The sequence below is a fragment of the Nanorana parkeri genome, unplaced genomic scaffold (genome assembly GCF_000935625.1).
Source record: "Nanorana parkeri isolate BGI_ZX_2015 unplaced genomic scaffold, ASM93562v1 scaffold483, whole genome shotgun sequence".
Lineage (NCBI taxonomy): Eukaryota > Metazoa > Chordata > Amphibia > Anura > Dicroglossidae > Nanorana > Nanorana parkeri.
The window spans coordinates 837,418-857,768 of NW_017306751.1; the positions used below are offsets into that span (position 1 = coordinate 837,418).

At 39.8% G+C, this 20,351-nt stretch overlaps 1 protein-coding gene across 8 annotated transcripts in view; it reads right to left on the reverse strand.

Annotated features, from left to right (window-relative positions):
- The window catches only part of SNAP91 (synaptosome associated protein 91), a 100,156-nt gene that overhangs the window by 34,698 nt on the left and 45,107 nt on the right, over window positions 1-20,351 (reverse strand). For 7 of the 8 annotated variants that reach the window (XM_018560872.1, XM_018560876.1, XM_018560877.1 and 4 more), the window contains exons 5-13: window positions 19,790-19,892; window positions 18,601-18,694; window positions 15,360-15,471; window positions 14,910-15,016; window positions 12,688-12,729; window positions 7,559-7,626; window positions 6,640-6,645; window positions 3,215-3,236; window positions 771-880 (exon numbers count right to left, since the gene is read on the reverse strand). In XM_018560872.1, coding sequence (XP_018416374.1) covers window positions 771-880; window positions 3,215-3,236; window positions 6,640-6,645; window positions 7,559-7,626; window positions 12,688-12,729; window positions 14,910-15,016; window positions 15,360-15,471; window positions 18,601-18,694; window positions 19,790-19,892 — 664 coding nt within the window. The remainder of the gene's footprint in view (window positions 1-770; window positions 881-3,214; window positions 3,237-6,639; window positions 6,646-7,558; window positions 7,627-12,687; window positions 12,730-14,909; window positions 15,017-15,359; window positions 15,472-18,600; window positions 18,695-19,789; window positions 19,893-20,351) is intronic. The other variant, XM_018560873.1, reaches the window with a different exon arrangement.

Consider the following 20,351-nt stretch of genomic DNA (forward strand, 5'->3'; position numbering starts at 1 on the left):
AAAATGGCTAGGTGGTAGACGCCTTCTTGGTATGACGTTTTAAAATGCCATTCCAGAAATCACCCTGGGGTGGATGCTGCACCCGTTAATGGCTGTCAGCTGATGCCGACCTAACTAGTACTAAAGTGATTAAAATATTTTACTACCAGGTCTTTTAACCTTCTGTTTTTTTAAATGTTCTGTTCATTCCACTTTGCTAATGAATATGCAAATTTTTTTAATCAAAAACAAAATATAAAAATGGTATTTACTCACAGAAAAAAGCCCGGCCGTACTCTGCAAACTTTGCTGAAAAGTGTATTGTACCACACAGATACATAGTCCTGCCATGGATCCTCTTCACTTTGACATGTTGCACCCACTGATGGGCTTAGTCCTGACTAATTATTGCAGTGTGTGGTTGGACTGTGTTTTCTGTGAGTAGCTGTTGATGCTGGAGCAAGATGGGCTTTGCCCGTGTGCACCCGCTGTTCTCCCTAGTGCTGCTGTGGAGGAGCGGTGATATTGGGCTATGGTAGTTTGTTAAAAAAAAATGGCATGCCGCTTCACATAAATGTCTTTAGTGGCAAAATGATAAATTCCTATTACTGATCTCTCAGTAATAAAAAAAAACAAAAAACTGGCTCCTACTAATGGGGGTTTTATCACTTGCTGAAAGGGAAATTTATTTTTAAAAAATCCTGCAACATATCAAAACTAAACAAACACTGGAGATCCTTTCCAAAATAAAATACATACATTAGCAGGAAAACAGATTTGAATAGACTTACCATATAGGAGATGCTGTACTTGGAGTTGAAAAAAGGTCAATAGGTGGGGATGTGTCTACAGTTTTTGATGGTGTAGTGTTTGGTGAGGTGACTGTAGTAGCAGGTGAAGACTAAGACAAAGCAAAACATAAAATCTCTATAGAAATACAGCAATACACTATTTTGGATTAGTAACTTACATGATATTTATTCTGTCTCTACCCATTATTTCCTTATTTTTTGTTTAGGAAAATTCAGTATATTTTAGTGTAGGGGCGCCCACAATTTTTTGTCTGGAGATCTACTTTTCAAATGATGAGCTCAATGAGATCTACCAACGAAAAAACACCTGCATTCAGGGGCGGGAGGGGGCGTGGTGGTGCATTGAAGTCAATGCCACCGCAGGCAGGCCCCTCGCCCACAGTGCGATCGCCTGCACCCGGAACCCAGGCATATTAGTTCATGCATTCCAGTCCAGTGCAATCCGCAAAAATGCTGCAAGCACAATTTTTGCAGATCGCACTGGACCGAAATGCAGGCACTAATGTGCGTGCGTTCTGGGTGCGGGCGATCGCACTGTGGGCGAGGGGCCTGCCTGCGGTGCCTGGTTGCAGTGGCATTAACTTAAATGCACCGCCACGCCCCCTCCCGCAGGGAGTCGGCCGGCTTACATTCCAATGCGTCCTAGAGGCCCCAGCGTCATGTCCTTCCGCGGTGCTCGTGTGGCCGACATTGCACATGGGGAGAGGTGTCCACGGGAGCATAGCCGTAGCCAGCTCCTTTTGCGCCCGGAGGCAAAAAAAAAACAGTGTCCCCCCAAACAGGCGTGTGATATCACCCACCTCCAAGATTTTTTTTTTACTTTTTACTATGTTATTTTATTTTTATTTCTTATTTTTTATATAATTTACATATTTTGTTTTACTCTTAGGGTGCCCCAGGGAAATATTAGGGGTCTAAACAGCCCCCTGATATTTCCCTTTTAATATAGAAAAAACACAATATTCTCAATCTCAATGAATGGAAAGTACAGAGGCTTATTCATTCAGAAAATATTTTGCCATCATCCAGTTTCTGAATGGGGAATAGGGAGTGCTTCTGCCCATTGAGAAACTCATGAATTACAAACAGTGGAGTGATCAGCTGATCGTTCCAGTGTTTGTCCTGCACAGAGGATCGGTACATATGACCGATATTTACCGATCCTCTGCTGCTCGGCCACGCACACGGGGGCTCAGCTTCTCCTCTGGATCTCCCGGGCAGAGGCAACGGGGGATCCTAAAGAAGCACTTCAGCCGTGCGGGGGGGGGGGGGGGCGGGGGCCGGAGCCGCTGTCACAGAACCTGGCCGAGTGTCTCTCTCTCTCCTCACCGCTCGGCCTTAGTTCTGCGACAGTGGCTCAGTCCTTCGTCCCCCCCACCCGCGGCTTCTTCACTTCTCCTCGGATCCCCGCTGTATACAGATGGGGATCCAGAGGAGAGGCCCACGGGCAGGAGGAGAGGACATCACGATCTACCAGTGATCGCTATGCGATCGACTGGTAGATCGCGATCGACCTTATGGGAACCCCTGTGTTAAGTGAAATAGTCTACAATAACGAGCAGACTAAGATTTAACTCTTAATGGGTACTGGGTAAATATGATGAATTGGATATTTGGCTAAATAGTAATGAAAGCATCCAGTACAGAATCTGTAAAATACATTTAAGCATTCTGAGCTTTTTTTTTACTTCAGTATAAGGAATTTAAAAAAAAAAAAAAATCATAGGATACAGGCAATAGCATTTCACTTCAGTGTCAGCATTTACCAAGCACTGCCTCAAGTAGGCCAATTTTTTAAGTCATAGTAGACATCAAGTTGCATTTATACAGTAATACACATGGGGGAAAAAAAGGCATACAAAACCACTATTTTACTACCCTCTTAATTACAACATGTAATTAGATCCCAATTTTTTAATTCAGATTACAGAATAAGTAGATCTGTATTTATCCTTTGCACCAATTTTATATAAAACCAGGTCCAAAATGTTCCCACAAGAAATAACGCAGAGTTCTAATAGGTAATATAAAACAATACAAACAAAATTTTAGTAAAATTTGGACTGCAGAATTATACATAAAATATGGGCTCTGGCGTTTTGCAAAGCATTGATGTAAAATTTTACACATTCCACGGAATTACAGTATTTTCCTGAGAGGTCATCTACAAAATCTGGATTTCTTTCACATTTAAAAAAAAATCCATTAATGCATCTCCCTAGGACAAAATATAAAAGGGCATTGACATTTTAGGACACCATGGAGAGTATTTCAGTAGGTGGTGTATAATCATTATAGCAAAACCGCTGTGCAGTTCAAAAGATAACAATTGTACCCATACAATGAGTAATTCATATGAAAAGCTAATACATTATTCACATAATATGATGTAGAACATAAGTTACTTTATACTATAATATTACCTTGCCCACTGGTGAACCGGAGCTGAAACCAGAAAACAAAATCAGTTATTAAAAGTAAATTGCAACAGAGCCAAGAATGCTTAAAATATTGAACAGCTATACTACTACTGAGCTTCATGAACCTGCCAGCTCAACAGAGCTTCTGCCAATTTTTTTTGGGTAGCGTAGAAGAGGTTAGAACCCATGGTGTTTATTGTGATGGGGACAAGATCAAGAACTCCAGAGACTCAGAACACAATAAAACCTGACAGAGGTTCTAACCATCACACACTCCAAATGTTCAATAATCCAAAACTTTAAAAAAATGACTGGAGTTCCAGTTTACCAAATATCACATCAGTGCTTGGGGAAAGAGGGGATGATTGGGAGCACAAACAATTCTACAGGGATTTATAAATCACTTTGACAGAAGAAAGTTTACTAAAGATGGTTCACACAATCATGTAACAATTCTTATTATTCTTCAAGATGTATATAGCGCCAACAGTTTGCAAAGCACTTTACATTATAGGAAAGACATTACAATTACAGTACAATTCAAGACAAGATGGTAAGGAGGGACCTTCCCGTGAGGGCTTACAATCTAAAAGGGAGGGGCAATACAAGAGGTGGTAGCTGTGTGGGGATGAATAGTTTGAGAACATGTTAGTATGAGAGTGTGTTTAGGCCCTGTTAAAGGTGAACTTATGCCCCATCCCCAAGTTACTGTTTGAAAAAAAAGAAAAACAGTTTTCGTCTAGATTTACTCTGTATTTGGCTCCATTAAAATCTAGCCTTCAAACCTAATCAGTTTGCCCATCTATGAAACTTCTATGAAACTTTTTGTATTCTTAGAATCTTAAGTACTGTTCTAGGTCCTGGTGCCTGGGGACTTGGGATGAAGGCTTTATCCCACCCAAAGCTTTACAGGAGGTGCACATCTTACCTGGGTGCCAGACCTCATTATTAGCAGCTGCTGTCCACAGATTTATATTTATGCGAGCTGACTGACGCTCAGGGCTCTCTCGATCTGCTGTGGAAGCCTACTGCTGAGTGAAAAGGCTGAGGGGAAAACTCATTAGGGGCACCCTGTTAAGTCAGGAACTGGTCTGTGTTTTATTAGTAGCTCAGAAGAGCAGCTTGTTTTATTCTATGGATATGTTGTACAAAGCCCTCTTGCATTGACAACGGTGTTTGTTTGCTGCCTTGCTGAAAAAGTGCAGGACAAACCTGTCTGGGTAGTTTTTGAGTCTCCTTGTCTCGTTCACACACACAAGTTGCCCATTTAGGTACACCTGCTAATGAACGCAAAAAGTAAAATATCATCAAGAGTTTCAATCCTTCAAAACTTTGGAATAGAAAAAAAACATTGACATTGCAATGTTTGTCAATGCCAGCCTTGGTGGATACAGCAACTCAGAAATACCACCTGCAGAGTTTAGAGAATTGTGTAAAAAACATTTAGAAGTGCCAGTTTTGTGACACTTTGTTTATGAGAAAGGTCAGAGGAAAATGGCTTGACCTGTTCTGGTATCCAGGAGTGTATTAATGAGAGTTGTGCCTATCAATATTAACTATGAAATCCTCTCTTCCCTTATCCTAAACTAAATTGAAGGCTGAATTTGCTCTAAGTGACCTCAGGCTGCCCTCAGTTTGCCAGGCATCTTCAAGTTCCAAAAAACAGATCTGCTAATCTACCCTTTGATCTTTATGTCCTTAGCACTAATTACCTAAGCGAGGTATCCATTTTGGCCTTTAACCTTTTTTATGACGTTCCCTAATGAAAAGTCAACCAAGCATAATTACAGAGCATCACTTCATTAGTAATTGAAAGGTTTAGGTAAGCATAAGAGGACATGGTAACTTTATTGACCCAGGTGACCTTGGAGTCATGCATAAAACTGAGTTACATTATCAACCCAATTTCATAACTTGAAATTGGAGAGTGATATTGTAAAATGAATGGCACAAATAGCTGTGCCTTATCAAAACAAAACCAGACATACCAAGAAGAGACAGGTTATGATGTCGAGGCTTGACAAGCCACATTGATGCTCCTGCACCAACCATAATTCATATATACGGCAAGTTTGGTCTTAATGTAAAGATCATTTTATGACACATAATGATTTAGGGGTTGTCGGACAGTATTGTGTGTGAATATCCCACTATATTCCTAATTAGGAATTTAACAGTTTGGGAGGAGCAGAGGAGGACATCATAAAGGCTTAGCCCTCCTGCTCCCCCTTCCCTAGCCCTGCCTTATGGGCCAGCTCTGCGACACCCTCTAGAGGGCTGGCAAAAGACGTTGCAGAGGCAGCTAAGGAGGCTCTTGTTTTAACAGCAAGAAGAGCGATATCTGCAACATCAAGAAGTTTATAACATCCCAGAAGAGTTCCCGTTTATCAGGAAAGGATCTGTGCAAGCCTTGCTTGGAGACGAGCCATTTAGACTCTTTTGTTTATTAAACTGGACTCGGTCAGAACTCAAACTCAGGACTTAATTATTTTCTTTTTATTCCTTTGTTTTACTGTTACACATTTTGTTTCATATATATATATATAAATAAAATATATTTTTCTGTATATTTCTCTGCACCGTTTCTGTTATTAAAGGATGATCTTAAAAATGGTTAAGCTTATCTCTGTGCTCTAAATAAGAACCTTCAGTATACAGTCTCTCTATAACTGTATAGTTCAACCTGTCATATACCCGTTTGAGAGGACACTGGTAACATAGGCTTTAACTTAATTAAATTGTCACAGCACTTGCTGAGATCGGTTTGTGTAGCTTCAAAAACACATGTGGTAGCTATAACTTGGGTGTATAAAGGGTTAACTGAGGAGTTAACCAACCCTAGTGACAATTGCTCTGAGTCTGCTGGCTTGAGATTGTTGTCCCGAAAGCTGGTAAATCTCTGTGCAGGGTGAGGCTGAGAGTGGCATCGCCATATCCTTGTAACAACTGTAAGAACGGTGTATAGTCACGCGATTGTCGTACAGTGGGTTCGGACAATGAAAACTAGGCTAATTAGGGATGGGATATCTAGTCTGATGACTCTTGAGTTTTTCTGTAATGGGTGAAGATGGTAGGGTCAGAATGTGGCATTTAGTATTAATCCTCTGGTATTAGGTGGAAAAGGGAATGTGGTGGAGAAATGTGTAGTGACTATGTGATGACATTGACTGAACTAGGATCCTGATGATTGTACGTCATGACACATTCAGCCTATTCTGAAGGTAAAGGTGGGCCTTACTTTCTACTACATAGGTAAACCCAATAAAGTGGTTATGAAGTTTACTTAAACTGTAGATAACTGGATGAAATTAATAAAAAAACAAGAAAACAACAGCAGAGCTATGAAAGTACACTGAACAAAAGACCATTTAGGAAAAATTAGAACATGCCCAATATAGAAAAGCAAGCAGACACAGTAATAGACCTACCCATCACTGATGATCCGGAATTTCAAGAATGAAGGGAAAATCATTAGTACAGTTTATCGCAATGCTATAAACAATACTGTATATTTTACAAGGAACACACATCAATTAAAAGGTTATTGGTAACATGTTTACAGCTTTAAAAAAATCCCACAAATACAATTTTATACTTGTTCTTTTTGTTAACTTGTGATTAATAGCATGACGATGGCTGCTTTTTACAGCAGAGGCTAGTAGGAAAATGTCAAATACACAAATTTACTTTAACTTGCTTTTAATGATTTATATGTTGATATTACATAACCTGGGACATTCCCTATCTGAAGCCGACTAAAATGTATGATTCTGTGATCACATTTTTAGGCTAAAGAATATTAGAAAAATCTGTTGTGTGTCATCAATATGAGGACATTTGAGGACAGTCAGGTGCGCAGGCATGATCTGAAAACCCTCAGGTACCTGAGAATTATTTCATTCAAAGATGAAAACAACAGATGCAGGACATTTTTTTTTTTACCTATCCAATTGCTTCTTTTCTTGACAAGCCAGAACAAGTGGCATCTGCTGCTGACCCATAGACAGGGTCTGCTAATTCAGCTAATATCAAGTTTCAAAAGTTGCATTGGACTGCTTCAAGTTGCTTTTTCATTCACATTGAATGAGAAGAAATCATTTCATATGCAAACAAAATCCCATGCCCTGTGTTTGTCACACACTACCCAATTTTAACTAACTATAAAAGAGTGATTTGTGTATCATTAGTAACATATCAATCCAGAGAAATGAATCTTAAAAATGTGTGTAGGGGACTAGTATTAAAAAGGGCAAATCCCCAGTCTTTTTCTTGAAGCCAACTTTGCCATTTCCAAATGTACCAAATACCAACCAATACTTGTTTACAAATCCATGTATGGATACTAACCTGCTGCCTTTCTTTCCTTCCAGTGTATTTAAATGCTGCTCCAATGTTTCCATGAGGCTGCTGGGAGCCTGTCAATCAATTATATACAATCTTAACAAATAGGGCAACATAAATACATGTTTCTAGCCAATTGGTAATAATACTTCAAATTTACTAAAACATAAAAGCACACAAGGATTTGTTTCCCACTGCTGAAAAGCCACACAGAAAAAAGGTGAAATAGAGTAAGTGCTCAGGAAAAGATTTACGTCTTGCATATCACGCAAGACGTAAAACAAGCCGATTCTTAAAGGAGAACTCCATCTTGGGCTTTTTAGTAGAACGTTAAAAGATGTTATCATCTGACATACCCTATGCGCCCTTGTCCATTGTGAGGAGCGTCTATTTCAAGCTGTTACTCTGCATCCTTTTTATCAAAGGAATTCCATATTATAATCCACAGGAACATTTTCTGCTGCCAACTCTGTATAGGCAGAGTAAATGTACCACGCTCAGCAGATTTCATTAGGCAGCTCTTTATGAGCAAAAACACCTTCATAACCCTGACATTTATACCCCAAACCAATGCATGGAGTTTCCCTTCAAATCAAGAATATTCTGGAAATACTAACCAACAGTGCAGCGTAATTGTAAGCGATTGTAAGCAAACCATAGTATTCATCCATTTTTCAACCAGATTTAATTTTACCAATTCTCATTATCCTATTTTGTGTTTACACAGCAAGTGTTGAAGTGTGTTGTTGAATTGTGATTAGGATAAGACATAGGAACTCAGGTGTCAGGTTGTAACTGAGGCATACATGTACATTTTGCTGTGAGCTTAAAATGTGTACCCAGAAAAAAATTAGTCATAATCTCAACAGGAAACAGAGATTTTGCATAAAGAGATGTTGGAGCAAAGTATTACACAAGTAAATAAGTTACCGGTTCATCGATGGTACCATCCTTAAAGAAAAGAAACAATAATGAAACTTTGGCTGTCTAATTGTTTTATGCTCGTCTATTTTTCCGACAGCCGTATATGCAAGCATATACGGCTACTTTATGGGTGTGCATGGGTATGTAAGCAACAGGTTACAACAGAAAAACTTATTTCATTGGGAACAAAAGCAACCATTTAATGGTAATCCCATATCTATAGGTCCACTGGCTTAATAAAATATGGTCATAACACTTTACTAGCTGGCACTAGGTGGTCCTAAATTGGATTCATCCCCTATTGACACCTATGTGTTTTTCTTTGATGTGGTTTACCTTGAAATGGAAACTAAAAACACATGCCACTGGATGCATTAAGTTGCACATCAATGTACATAAATGAGCATCACAATGCATGTCAATGCATCATGATGTCAATGTGTGTAATGATGCAGGTTTAGATTCATACAAAGCACGTTTAGAAATGTGCTAAAATGCATGTCAACCTGTGTTTTTTTTTTTAATGGAAAATGCATCAAGAGGAATAATGCATAGGTGTGAATAGGCCGTCTATAGGAACCCTAATAGGTGCTCACTATTCGTGTCAGATATACAACTACTATGATTTCTGTAACCAAACTATGACCTTGCACAGATATAAAACAAAGCAGCTAGCACTTGCATAGTGAAAATCACTACTCTACAGATCAATAAATGTATTAATAATATTTGTTCCACACTAATACATACATATATGAAAAAAAGTGCTATGCAACAATCTTAAAACAAGAAGTACTATAATTTAGCGACTCTATAATTACATTTTTATATAATCCCATTGCAAATATATTTACATATTTTCAAAAGATAAACTTAGTTCAAAATAGCCTGAGAGAAAAAAAATTTTTTTTAAACTTCTCTCTCTGTAAGGTAACTTATAGCCAACTAAGGGGACTCTCCCCCCACATTCTCATTCTCTTGACATCAGAAGTAGGTGTTTTATTCATATAAGTAAAGAAAATACTTTTACCCCGTCAATATTATATTTATACCACCACCCTTCCAAGACTAAACTCCCCCTGTGCATAACCCAATAGCCTACACAGTTTAATTTATCCAATAAATCTATCTCCCCATCTGTCTTACACTGGAGATAATTCCCTCTTTTTCTCAATCACTCTATATCTACTCATTTACAAACATCCATACATATACAAGCACCTACGCATACCCAGGGATCCCAACCTGAAAGAAGCAATTTCAGGGAGGTGCCCTCTCCCCCCCACCCCATCCGCGGAGGGAGGGTTAGGGGGGGCTGGGAGAGAGCACCCCCTGAAATGATGGCAGATAGCACAGGAAGCAATAGCTTCTTTGCTATCTGCAGGCTTTTTTTTAAATTTTCTTTTAGTATTCTGACAGTTGCAGTCGTCAGAATAATTTTTAAAAAAGGCATAAGAATGCACAGCTAGCAAACTAGCTATTGCACCCGCTCTCTGCTGCTTTCAATCACCAGAAGAGGACCTGATAGAAAAATTCAGGTCCCAATACCCATCAACACAGCCCACATACCTACATATATTTAAATATTTCCCTACTTCCTTTTCCCTCCCTCCTCTACCCTCCTCCACATCCTCCCTCCTCTACCCTCCTCCACATCCAAATACCTTCTCTCTTTACTTAAACCTTGTGTCTCGTGAGAACAAACCCACTACAATAATCATTAACAACTTGCCACTCCACCCCACCCAGGTAATAATTTATATATCTTAACCCAGGACTTAAAATTTCCACTCGCCTGCTCGCATTTGGTGAGTGGAAATAAAGTGAGGGCGAGCCAGACACGCTCTCTCCCTTCTCTCCTGCACTTTCAGTTTCCTCTGTCCTCCTACGATCGACTCCGGCTGTTGTGTTTTTGTTTAGACAGGTGACAGGAGACATGTCTATTAGAAGCCGGCGTCTCCTGTCACCATGGATACCCGCTCTCTACTGCGCATGTGCAGGCAGACGGGACTATGAGCTCGAACCCAGTGGCCCGGCATCTAGCTATAGGCGTTCCTGTTCCCATGGCAGCACGGGTCGGCCTGAACTAACGGCCCGGTGCTGTAATCCTTGCTTTGATCTGCACGCTGCTATTTCCCAGGAGGGGGAGACCGATCTGCAAAGGGTCATGGATGTAATTTGAGCTCTGCAAGCAGGTACTGCTCCAGTCTATTTTTTAGGATAGTTGGAAAACATTCCTTTTCATGATTGTTTAGGTTTATTATTTGAATTATCTGGCGGGAAATGTGACATCATACTGATGCCATAGGAAGTTTGGGGCAGTTCTTTACTGTTTTTCTATTAGGTGATTAGGTTTTTCTTGTATAAAGTGTTGCTGGGAGTTGTAGTCCTCTATAGCTGGTGCCATTCTGCATTTTTGTATAAAGTGTAGCTGGGACTTGTAGTCCATGGAGTTGTAGTCCATAGAGGACTACAACTCTCATCAACACTTTATCCAAAAATGCAGAATGGAACCAGTTATAAAGTGTTGCTGAGAGTTGTAGTCCTCTACAGCCGTTATCATTCTGCATTTATATATAAAGTGTAGCTGGGAGTTGTAGTCCTCTATAAACTGGTGTCATTCTGCATTTTTGGATACATTTTCCTTTATATTTACATTGCTTTATGGTAATATTGTAAAAGTTATTTATTTTTGTAACTTTATTCTGAATAAAACATTTAACAATGTAATTTCATAAGATAATTTAAGAGGGCGTGTTTAGGGGCGGAGTTAAGGCCGGGGCAGGGTAGGAGTTGGGTGCGGCAACTGGTGGCAAGTAACTTTCTGGCCTGGCTAGTAGCTCAAGACTTAACATTTTAAGCCTTAACATTTTAAGCCCTGTCTTAACCTAAATGTCCCATTCCCTAAACACTCCATCCTTTCCCTCCCTGAACCCTCCACCTACTTCCTCTATACATTTCACACATCGTATCCTTTCCAAAAAAACAGACAGCGCCTTGACCTCGTGTAATAAAGTTTATTAATCAATGAACATAGAATACTACTCACATGGTAATCACTGAATGAATGGTACAAGGCAGACCCCACACACAGCTGCCTTGCTAGCTGATGCGTTTCAGGGAATACAACCCCTTCCTGAGAGCCAAATACCAACCAATACACCCCTCTGAGGAAGGGGGTATATTCCCCGAGGCAGTTTTGTGTGGGGTCTGCCTTGTACCATTAATTCAGTGATTACCATGTGAGTAATCTATGTCAGCTTGTATGTTCGTTGATTAATAAACTGTTACACGAGGACAAGGCGCTGCCTGTTTTGCATGTTTTGTGAGGACTAATTCCCAGTGGCCTTTTGATGACGGCAGACTGCAAAAGATTGTTGGTTGAGAATATAATTGGGAGTCTGCTGAGCGCTGTGGTGTGCATTTTTCTGGAACCTATCCTTTCTGCCTACTTCCACTCCTCTGAATCACCCAACTACACACCACATTTGCATAATTTTAAAGTGTGCCGTGATGGAAAAATGGTTGGGGAACGCTGCTATATCCTATGTCTGAACAAAGTTTATATATACACAATTTTTTGAAAGCAACAGCCACAGCTAGCTCCTTTTGCACCCGAGGCAAGAACAGAAAATCGTGCCCCTCCAACAAACGTGTGATGTCACCTGAGGTGACTTCTACTATCGACTGGATCCGACACGCGGGGGGAGAGCAGCGGGGATCCGAGGAAAAGCTGCCTGTGCTGCCCCTCTTCTACCTGCCAAGCCGTAGCTGTGTTGACCGCCTGGCGCCCCTGTTGCCACAGTGCCCTGTGCTCACCATGGCAACAGGGGTGAAGGGGCGCAGCCAGGCCGGCCCTGGCTGCGCCCCCTCTCAGCTGCATCTGAGACGAGTGCCTCTCCTGCCTCATGGTAGCTACAGCCCTGGCAACAGTTTCTACAGCTGCTGTATTTGCACATCAACTCCCATTTTGACAGCTGGGAACTTGCAGCAAGTTCTGGGGGTGTTGGGTAGCAGTGAGGCAGCGGAAAAGGAAATACAACTCATGCCCTGTGATGAAGTTTTTTTAGGGCTTGTGTAGCACACCCAGTGCCCACAATCAGTCAGAAAATAATGCCTATTTTTTAATTTGCGTGTCAATTAATAAATGTACAGATAATGAAAATTCATTTTGAATACTTCATGGTCAATGTACTGAAATTAGTACTTACTTGTGTAAGGTCAGGAATGTCTCCTTTATCAATGCCAACTTGCTATAAAAAAAACAAAAACGGATACAGTACCATATTTTTGAATGCAGAAGAACATATTACTACAAACAGATACTGTACTATATAGAATTACAAGACATTTTCCAGCACTATTTTTTTTTATATTGCATGATATTAATCCTTTTCATGTGGTGTTTTATGGTTGTTTATCTTCTATAAGCACTGACATGGTAATAACCATAGTAGCTCACGCAGCTGCTATGGGGCCAGAGGTAGGAAAGGTCCCCCCCATTAGGGAGAGTGTTAAAAGGAAAACTAAAAACTGTGATGTTACCAATATATAAGGGCTGAAATGTAACCTCAGGATCTTAGCTAGTCACTGATCCCCTTCTGTGCTTTAAGAAGAAGCTGCTTAGCAGTGTAGAATAATCGTCCTCCAAACCTCTCCTGCAGAGTGAAGTTAACAATGTATGCAGTCAAGATGCCAGAGTTTCCCCTCGCTAGAACCTAATAGGATGGTTCACATCATTATGGTTATTAATATTATTGCTACTACAATTATAACTTCTACCCCTCCAACTGATCCTTAGTAGTGTTCCGACTATGCTGACAGGTCTCCTGCGGTCTGTCCTTAATTTAGGAATACTTTAAGATTAATGATGAGTAGTGTCACAGTTGATACTGCTAGTTGCTACAGAGTTAGATTGGAGGGCTTATCAAAATGTTACTGTTGGCCCAGATTCATAGGTACACCCCTGCCTATGAATGTCACAACATTTAAAGCATAATTTAACTTTTCATTTTTAAAATCAGCTAAATGTATTCCAGGTGCATCTAATAAATGGTATTCAATGTCTTACAGTTTGGTTTCTTTCTAAAGTAGCCATAGAACTTGTTAAGCCTGTTCCCTGCCAGCAGCTGTAGAGAAGGGCCCTAGCTCTCTGTGTAGAAACAGTGTTCTCTCCGCAGAGGTCCGACACGCACCCTACTGAGTCAGACCTATAGCTCTGCAATCATTAATACTTATGCTCCCTAATTGGGGGACTGTAGCTCTGACTCAGCAGGGGTATGTCAGAACTGCTTCCCCACAGAGAGTAAAGACAGGTATATTATATTATAATTTAATATACCTGTCTTTACTCTTATATTCTCTCCATTCACCCAGTGGACTGAAAATGTAACAGGTTCCTTCATCCTCATTGAACAGCGTGGATGGACGAATCCCCCGCTGTGAGCATTGTACGCGGACAGTGGCTGGTGGCCGCTGTCAGAATACCTGAGCGGTGTTTGCAGCTAATTGGTTGCAGGCTTCAGCCGAAGGCTTTCCAACATGTTCTTGCAGTAAAAGTGGATCTAAACAAAATCAACTTCTGCCAACGGAATAGGGTACACATGGAGCGAATTTCAGCCAATCCACTCTGCAGGAGCAAATTTCAGCCAATCCACTCTGCAACATGCAGACAGGCTGTGGCTGCTTTTTAAAGAAAACAAAATGAACACCATTTGATTTGATGCATCTGGGAGGGTATTTAAACTGAAAGTTCAATTGGGCTTTAAATTTTCAACATTCATATTAACTGAGGGTACCTAACTAGGGCTGCAACAACTAATCGACATAATCGATTATAATCGATTATTGAAAAAGTTGTCAACACCCTAATCCAGAAGTGGGTCCAGACCTTTCACATTGCACACCAAGTTAATTCACCAAAATGTATGACTTCGCATTGCTGCTTCTCCATACCATTAGAACTCACAGTGCAATCTACGACAATGTGAACTGCATTCCATTGCACATTTACAGTGTGGTGCAACACAGCCGCACTATAGTGCACCACAACCTATATATGCAAATGCTCTATGCATTTCTGTGCACTGAATTTTGACAAACGATCAGCACCAATTTTGTTGCATGCTGGAGGTGCATTGATGGCTCATTTAGGTTGAGTTGCAATGCACAAAAATGCATTAATTGCAGTGCCCTGCATTATGGTGTGGCTGGGCCTTATACTAGCGTTTTACAAATCAATATACGAGTACTAATGAAATCAGTACACAAAACACATGTAGGCCACAGCAGGTTAAATATTATGATGTCACTGACAAGGTGGGGTTTAAGTTTTGGATTAAAAGGGATATCCTTTAAATAACACCTGCCAATAGAGTACAGTCATAAGGCTTAGCGAGATACAATTTATGACCAGTTTTGAAAAACCTCTTACTTCTGCAATTTTCATGAACTCCGAAACCCTCGTCATTCTGGTCAGAAATCGCTTATAAATTTCTAGGGCATCTTTACACTGGCTTTTCTTCATTTCAAAAAATTTCTCTGACAAAAAAAGAAAAAATGAACAATCATAAGTACACTATCACAAGTATATCCAAGTTCATTAAGCTTGTGAGCGACTTTCCAACAATAGCAGTTGAAAATTTGCATTGAGTAAATAAAGCTAAATACTTTAATACGGTTATAGAAATGAGACGACTAGATCTGTCAGCTGAGTCTCAAACGCCATTAACCAGGACTCCTACTACTAGTGTAAAGTAAATTAAAAGTCAAACAGACACCTCCAAGAGAAAAGCATATGCTCTGCTAAAATTATGCTCACACTTATGACATGATTTAAAATAAAAAAAGGGAAGAAAAAAAAAAAAACTGTAGATATACTTACCCAATAAATTAATAATACCATCATTATAACAAGCAAAAAGCTTGATGAGGTCTTTAAAAAGCAGCAAAAAACCAGCATTTATAACTCCATTTGTCAGTTCGTTTGGATGAACCTGTTAAAAGCAAACCAGTTTTGTTAACATTAAACATAAAAAAATATAGCATTGTAACATGTAAAATCTGTCAACTTGTGGTGTCCTCTAAGACGTAATGTAACAATTATTGCAATGTTTATCACATGGATAGCCCCTTACTAACCAATAAGTATTAATTGTTCTAATTATGTATTATATTGAATTTACATAAGTTCTATCCCACTCCTAATAACCATATTGATCTAGAAGAGCAAAGGGCCAGCAGGCACACTGCAACATTTTAATTCTCCTGCACCACCCTGGTATAGATTGTGACAACATCATATACATACACTACGACAGACAGACAGTCTCTCTCTCTATATCTATCTATCTATCTATCTATCTATCTATCTATCTATCTATCTATCTATCTATCTATCTATCTATCTATCTATCTATCTATCTATCTATCTATCTATCTATCTGGAATCGCCCACTTCCAAGGTGAAGTAAAATTGCACCTGTACTACGTGCCAAATAAATACCCCCCAATTCAAAACTCCAAAATGACAATAAGTAAACAAGCAAATAAGCATAAATAGTATGCTGCAAACATTGTGCAGCCATGCTGCTCTGCCTGACCCCCCAGGATGCTGTCTGAGGCAATAGCCTCAGGCTGCCTCATTATAGGGTTCGTCCCTGGCAGCTGTCCAGGGAGTGGTGCAGAGTGAAATACACACAACCTGTGACCTTTGACCATCCAGGTCAACGTGTGTGTGTGCGTGCACTCGTACCCAACTCCTCAACATCCCTGTATATTTTGTTTTTTGCCGATTCAATGAATTGTGGAATGGACTTTCAGAGAGACCAAGATAGACACACAAATACTTAGATTATAGGTTATAATTCACGAATATATACTTTTGCTTTGTATTAATTCACCATTCTATAAATAGTAAAATATATTGGTATGCACTGCACAGGATTGTATTTTTGTTTTTTAAACTGAGAACTTTATTTATGATTATTTAGCTGTATTTAGATTAGGCCGTTTTAGAAGAACGCTGCACTTTTTGTTTGCGTTATCATTTGATAGTAGACATCTAAACACTAATACAGTGCTGGCTTGATTTTTTAGACATCACATGGGTAATAATAATAATATCAGTGCAGAAGTTCACACACTATAAACTGTAAATAAAACTAAAGCTTTGCTGCAGCCATTGTGTGTGGTACACAGAATAGCAATTATTTCACAGGTAGCCATCGGTTTATACTGAGTGATCAAAGTTTGGAAAACACTATTCTGTCACCACTGGCACAGACTCTTCTGTCTAATATTCTAGAAGTAGTTCTCAACTGTTGAAAGTAGCAACGCAAAACAGCAAGAGGTCAGAGCTTTAAAAACCCGTCTTGATTTGGCTGACATCTTTCATAATCATGGGATTACCCATAATCTGCATTAAAACCATTTTAATTGGCATTGAAAACACACATACTAACCAGATGAAATATGAGCAAGTCAGAAATAGTTTAGCTATTTTGTTCATTTTCACGACTCTGCAGTTTTCAGAAATACTCTGCAGTTATTTCTAGATTCTTGTTCTCCAGTGAATAAAGAAAGCCCCAGACAGAGGCTAATCAGCAGGTTTCTCTTGATTATTGGTTGTATAGAATAGAATTTGATATGAATATGCCTGCATGTAACTTAGGCTTGACGCTTATGTGTCTACTCTCCACATCACTACAAAAAAAATGTATCACGTACATCTCTATGTAACCATTTCTGATTTTCTTGCTGTTTTACTACTGCAGGGGTAGGCCAAGTCCAGACCTCCAGGTGTGGTGCAACTATGAATCCCATGAGGCTTTGCAAGGCTCCAACAGCCATAGCCATGCCAGACAGGTGCAAGATGGAATTTGTAGTCACACCAAGGCTGGATGGTCGGAGTTCATCTACCCTTGCATACTGGAAAGATTCTATAATGTTTAGGCTCAGCTGTTAAAGTGAAACTATGGGCAAAATAAAAAATGAAATAAGTCATGCAGTCTGTCGCTAGCATTAACACAACAATGTTTGTTTTTTTGAGTCCCCCACAAGTAATAATTGTACCCCCTGTCGATCCTGCCAGAAGATCCATTATCTTACCACTTCTTGTAACAGGGTGACTGTTTGTTCTGCACTGGATCAAACAGCAGTGTTGTCACCTTGTCTTAAAATGGAAATGTAGCTTTAGATTGACTTTAAGAGGCAAACAAATTAAAGCTCGACTCCTGCTACCACTTAAAAGCAATTACAGCAACGGGTGGTATCTGATTCATCCAGCAAGAAAAAAAGTATCTAAACCCAAAAACAATAAAATGTAATATATGGCAGCTTAGATGTGGTGGCTATAATCATTTTTACTACAGGACAATACCTGTTGATCATGCCGTGTCCTTGTCACTTTGTCAGCTTAAAAGAAAGGACAATGACCCTTACTGTGTAAACTACTACCATCAATCCACCATGTGATGGAGAACAACAACAGAGCCAGACATATTGAAGTCCAACTATGGTGCTCCTATAGATTTATTGGGGAAATGAGTGTAGACACGAAGGGACGGCAAGTGTAATTTTTGTAGGATTACCAGGTAAAAACAAAAGGGGAAAAAGCATGAAAAACATAATGCAGCTTCTTCATCTAAAGGTTGGTAAGCTGCAATATATCACATTTTTTATTTTGGGATTAAATATGGTTTAAAGTACAGTATTTGAAAAAAAGCAGACAGTTGTCAGCACATCCGTTAGCGTTATATGTTTTGTCTAAACCCATTGCAACTTTGCTGGACAAGTTGGCCTGCTGGAAGTAAAAAAAAATAAAAAATGTGGATTCTATTTGCAGGATCAATAGGTTATAAAACCAGGATACGAGAAGGGGGAGGAGGAAACTCTAAAACGAAAAACACTGATGGGGGCACTTATCAAAACTGTAGCAGTTGCCTATGGCAACAAATCAGCTTCTCTCCAATTTGTTCAGTTAAGCTTTGAAAATGAAAGCAGAAGTACCCACAAAGTGCCAAATGTACTGGTCACCTGGAATAATCAAATCACTACAAACGTTCAGCTAGAGATCTTTCAGAAATCTACACATCCAGCTATATGTCTACGTGTGTTCAACTTACATCAAACTCCAGCAAAGCATCAATCTGTCCTTGTAGTATAGGCATGCCCTTTAGTAACTTTTCTGGCACCATGGTCCTCATCACCCCTTCAGCTCTGAAAGAAGATGAATAAAATGGCAAGGTTGGTCTTATTGTCTATGAAATACGGATTTTTTTTTTAAACGTATGCATCCAGATCTGAACATTGGGGGCGACTCACTAATTTCTCATACCATATAGCCGCGACTCACTCATTTCTCATACCATTTAGTCGTTTTCCACTTTTAACAGCAGCTCTCAGGTAGCTAAAGCTCTTTGATTCACAGGGCATCTTTAGGTGCCATTCAGGTTTTTCTGCATAGTGGTAGATAAGCATCTTGAGCCTGGCATGTCATAGGTTAAGGCTGTTTACAGACCTACCTTCCACTGTCCCTCAAGAGCTTTGTCAGCTGGTAAGAAGCAGGGATGCATTCTTCTTTTATGCCAGTGATTTCTCAAAGAATAGTTTAATAGCTTAGCTGTGCACTGGATTTTCTAGCTTCAGAACATATGGTGCTGCCAGAGGACAGAGTAGAAATCAGGGTTGCGGGTGCTAACAAAAAGGATTTCCGTATAGCAACATATGAATGCTACATAAGGAAGCGATCTATGGGTGGGGGGAAAAACAAAAAAAAACACACAACCTTGTGGAGAGGCTTACCCCGCAATGCAACAGTTAATTGCTTGTTTATGCCTAGGGGGTATGGTGATGAAGACTTTTACTGATCTGATCACTCCCTAGTGGTCCACTCTCACCTCTCTCCAGTTCATGGACTGTACCTCAGGTTTGTCACATTTAATGCAGCGCCTGCATTCTACATGATGTCAGCGGGCCTCCAACTGCTGGACAAGGGGAGAAGAGAGGAGGGGGAGGCTGCGGGTGCAGGTCTTGTAGCCTGCAGGGATCAGGTAAGTAAAAGTCCTTTACAAAAGGTTCCCTAGGCCAAAATAAGCAGTTAATTAGAACAGTTTTTGTTTTGTTTTTTTATTAACTGGGGGGTATAATTAACCTTATTAGCATATATATTCGAATATGGACATTTTACCATTTTGAACGGATTGTTAACAAATTGCCTTAAAAACAAGGCTAATAAAAATGAGTTTTGCGTGTGAATATACAGGCATCAAAACATCCCAAAAAACATACAATATATACAAAGAATAATCCTACCCCTTTTTTACTCTGGCGAAGTCAAATGCCATTTGTCTGTAGGAGAAGGCTTTTTCATTGAGATATCTACTGTAGCGCCTAATGAATGTTGACATGTCATAACCTGGAGGAATAAACAAAATGATGATAATGTATTGAATTATTTGTGACTCATCTTTATGGAATCTCATAAAAGACAAACAGTTGGACAAGTACAAATATCCATGGAGGAAGCCGCAGAAACTAACATGTCCAACATGGTTTTATAGATTTTCCTTCTTTGGGAACCTCAAGATATTTGTTCGTAGGCCCCGTACCAGAATGGAATGTGAAGTGGCCCAAGATATGTATACTGCTCAAAAGCAAGTTGGCCATCACCGGCCCCACCGCAGAATTTAAAAAAAAAAGGTTTTTCAGAGCACATTTCAGAGGTGACTCTTGCTGCAATCCAATAAACAAGGAAGATTACTGCAGCCATTTCTAGAATTCTAGGGTCTGCCATTGCTGTATTGTATTCAGAGATGCAAGCTTCGTGCCTACTTGTAGAGTCAAGGAGATACAATATTCGCTCCGAAAATTCTGC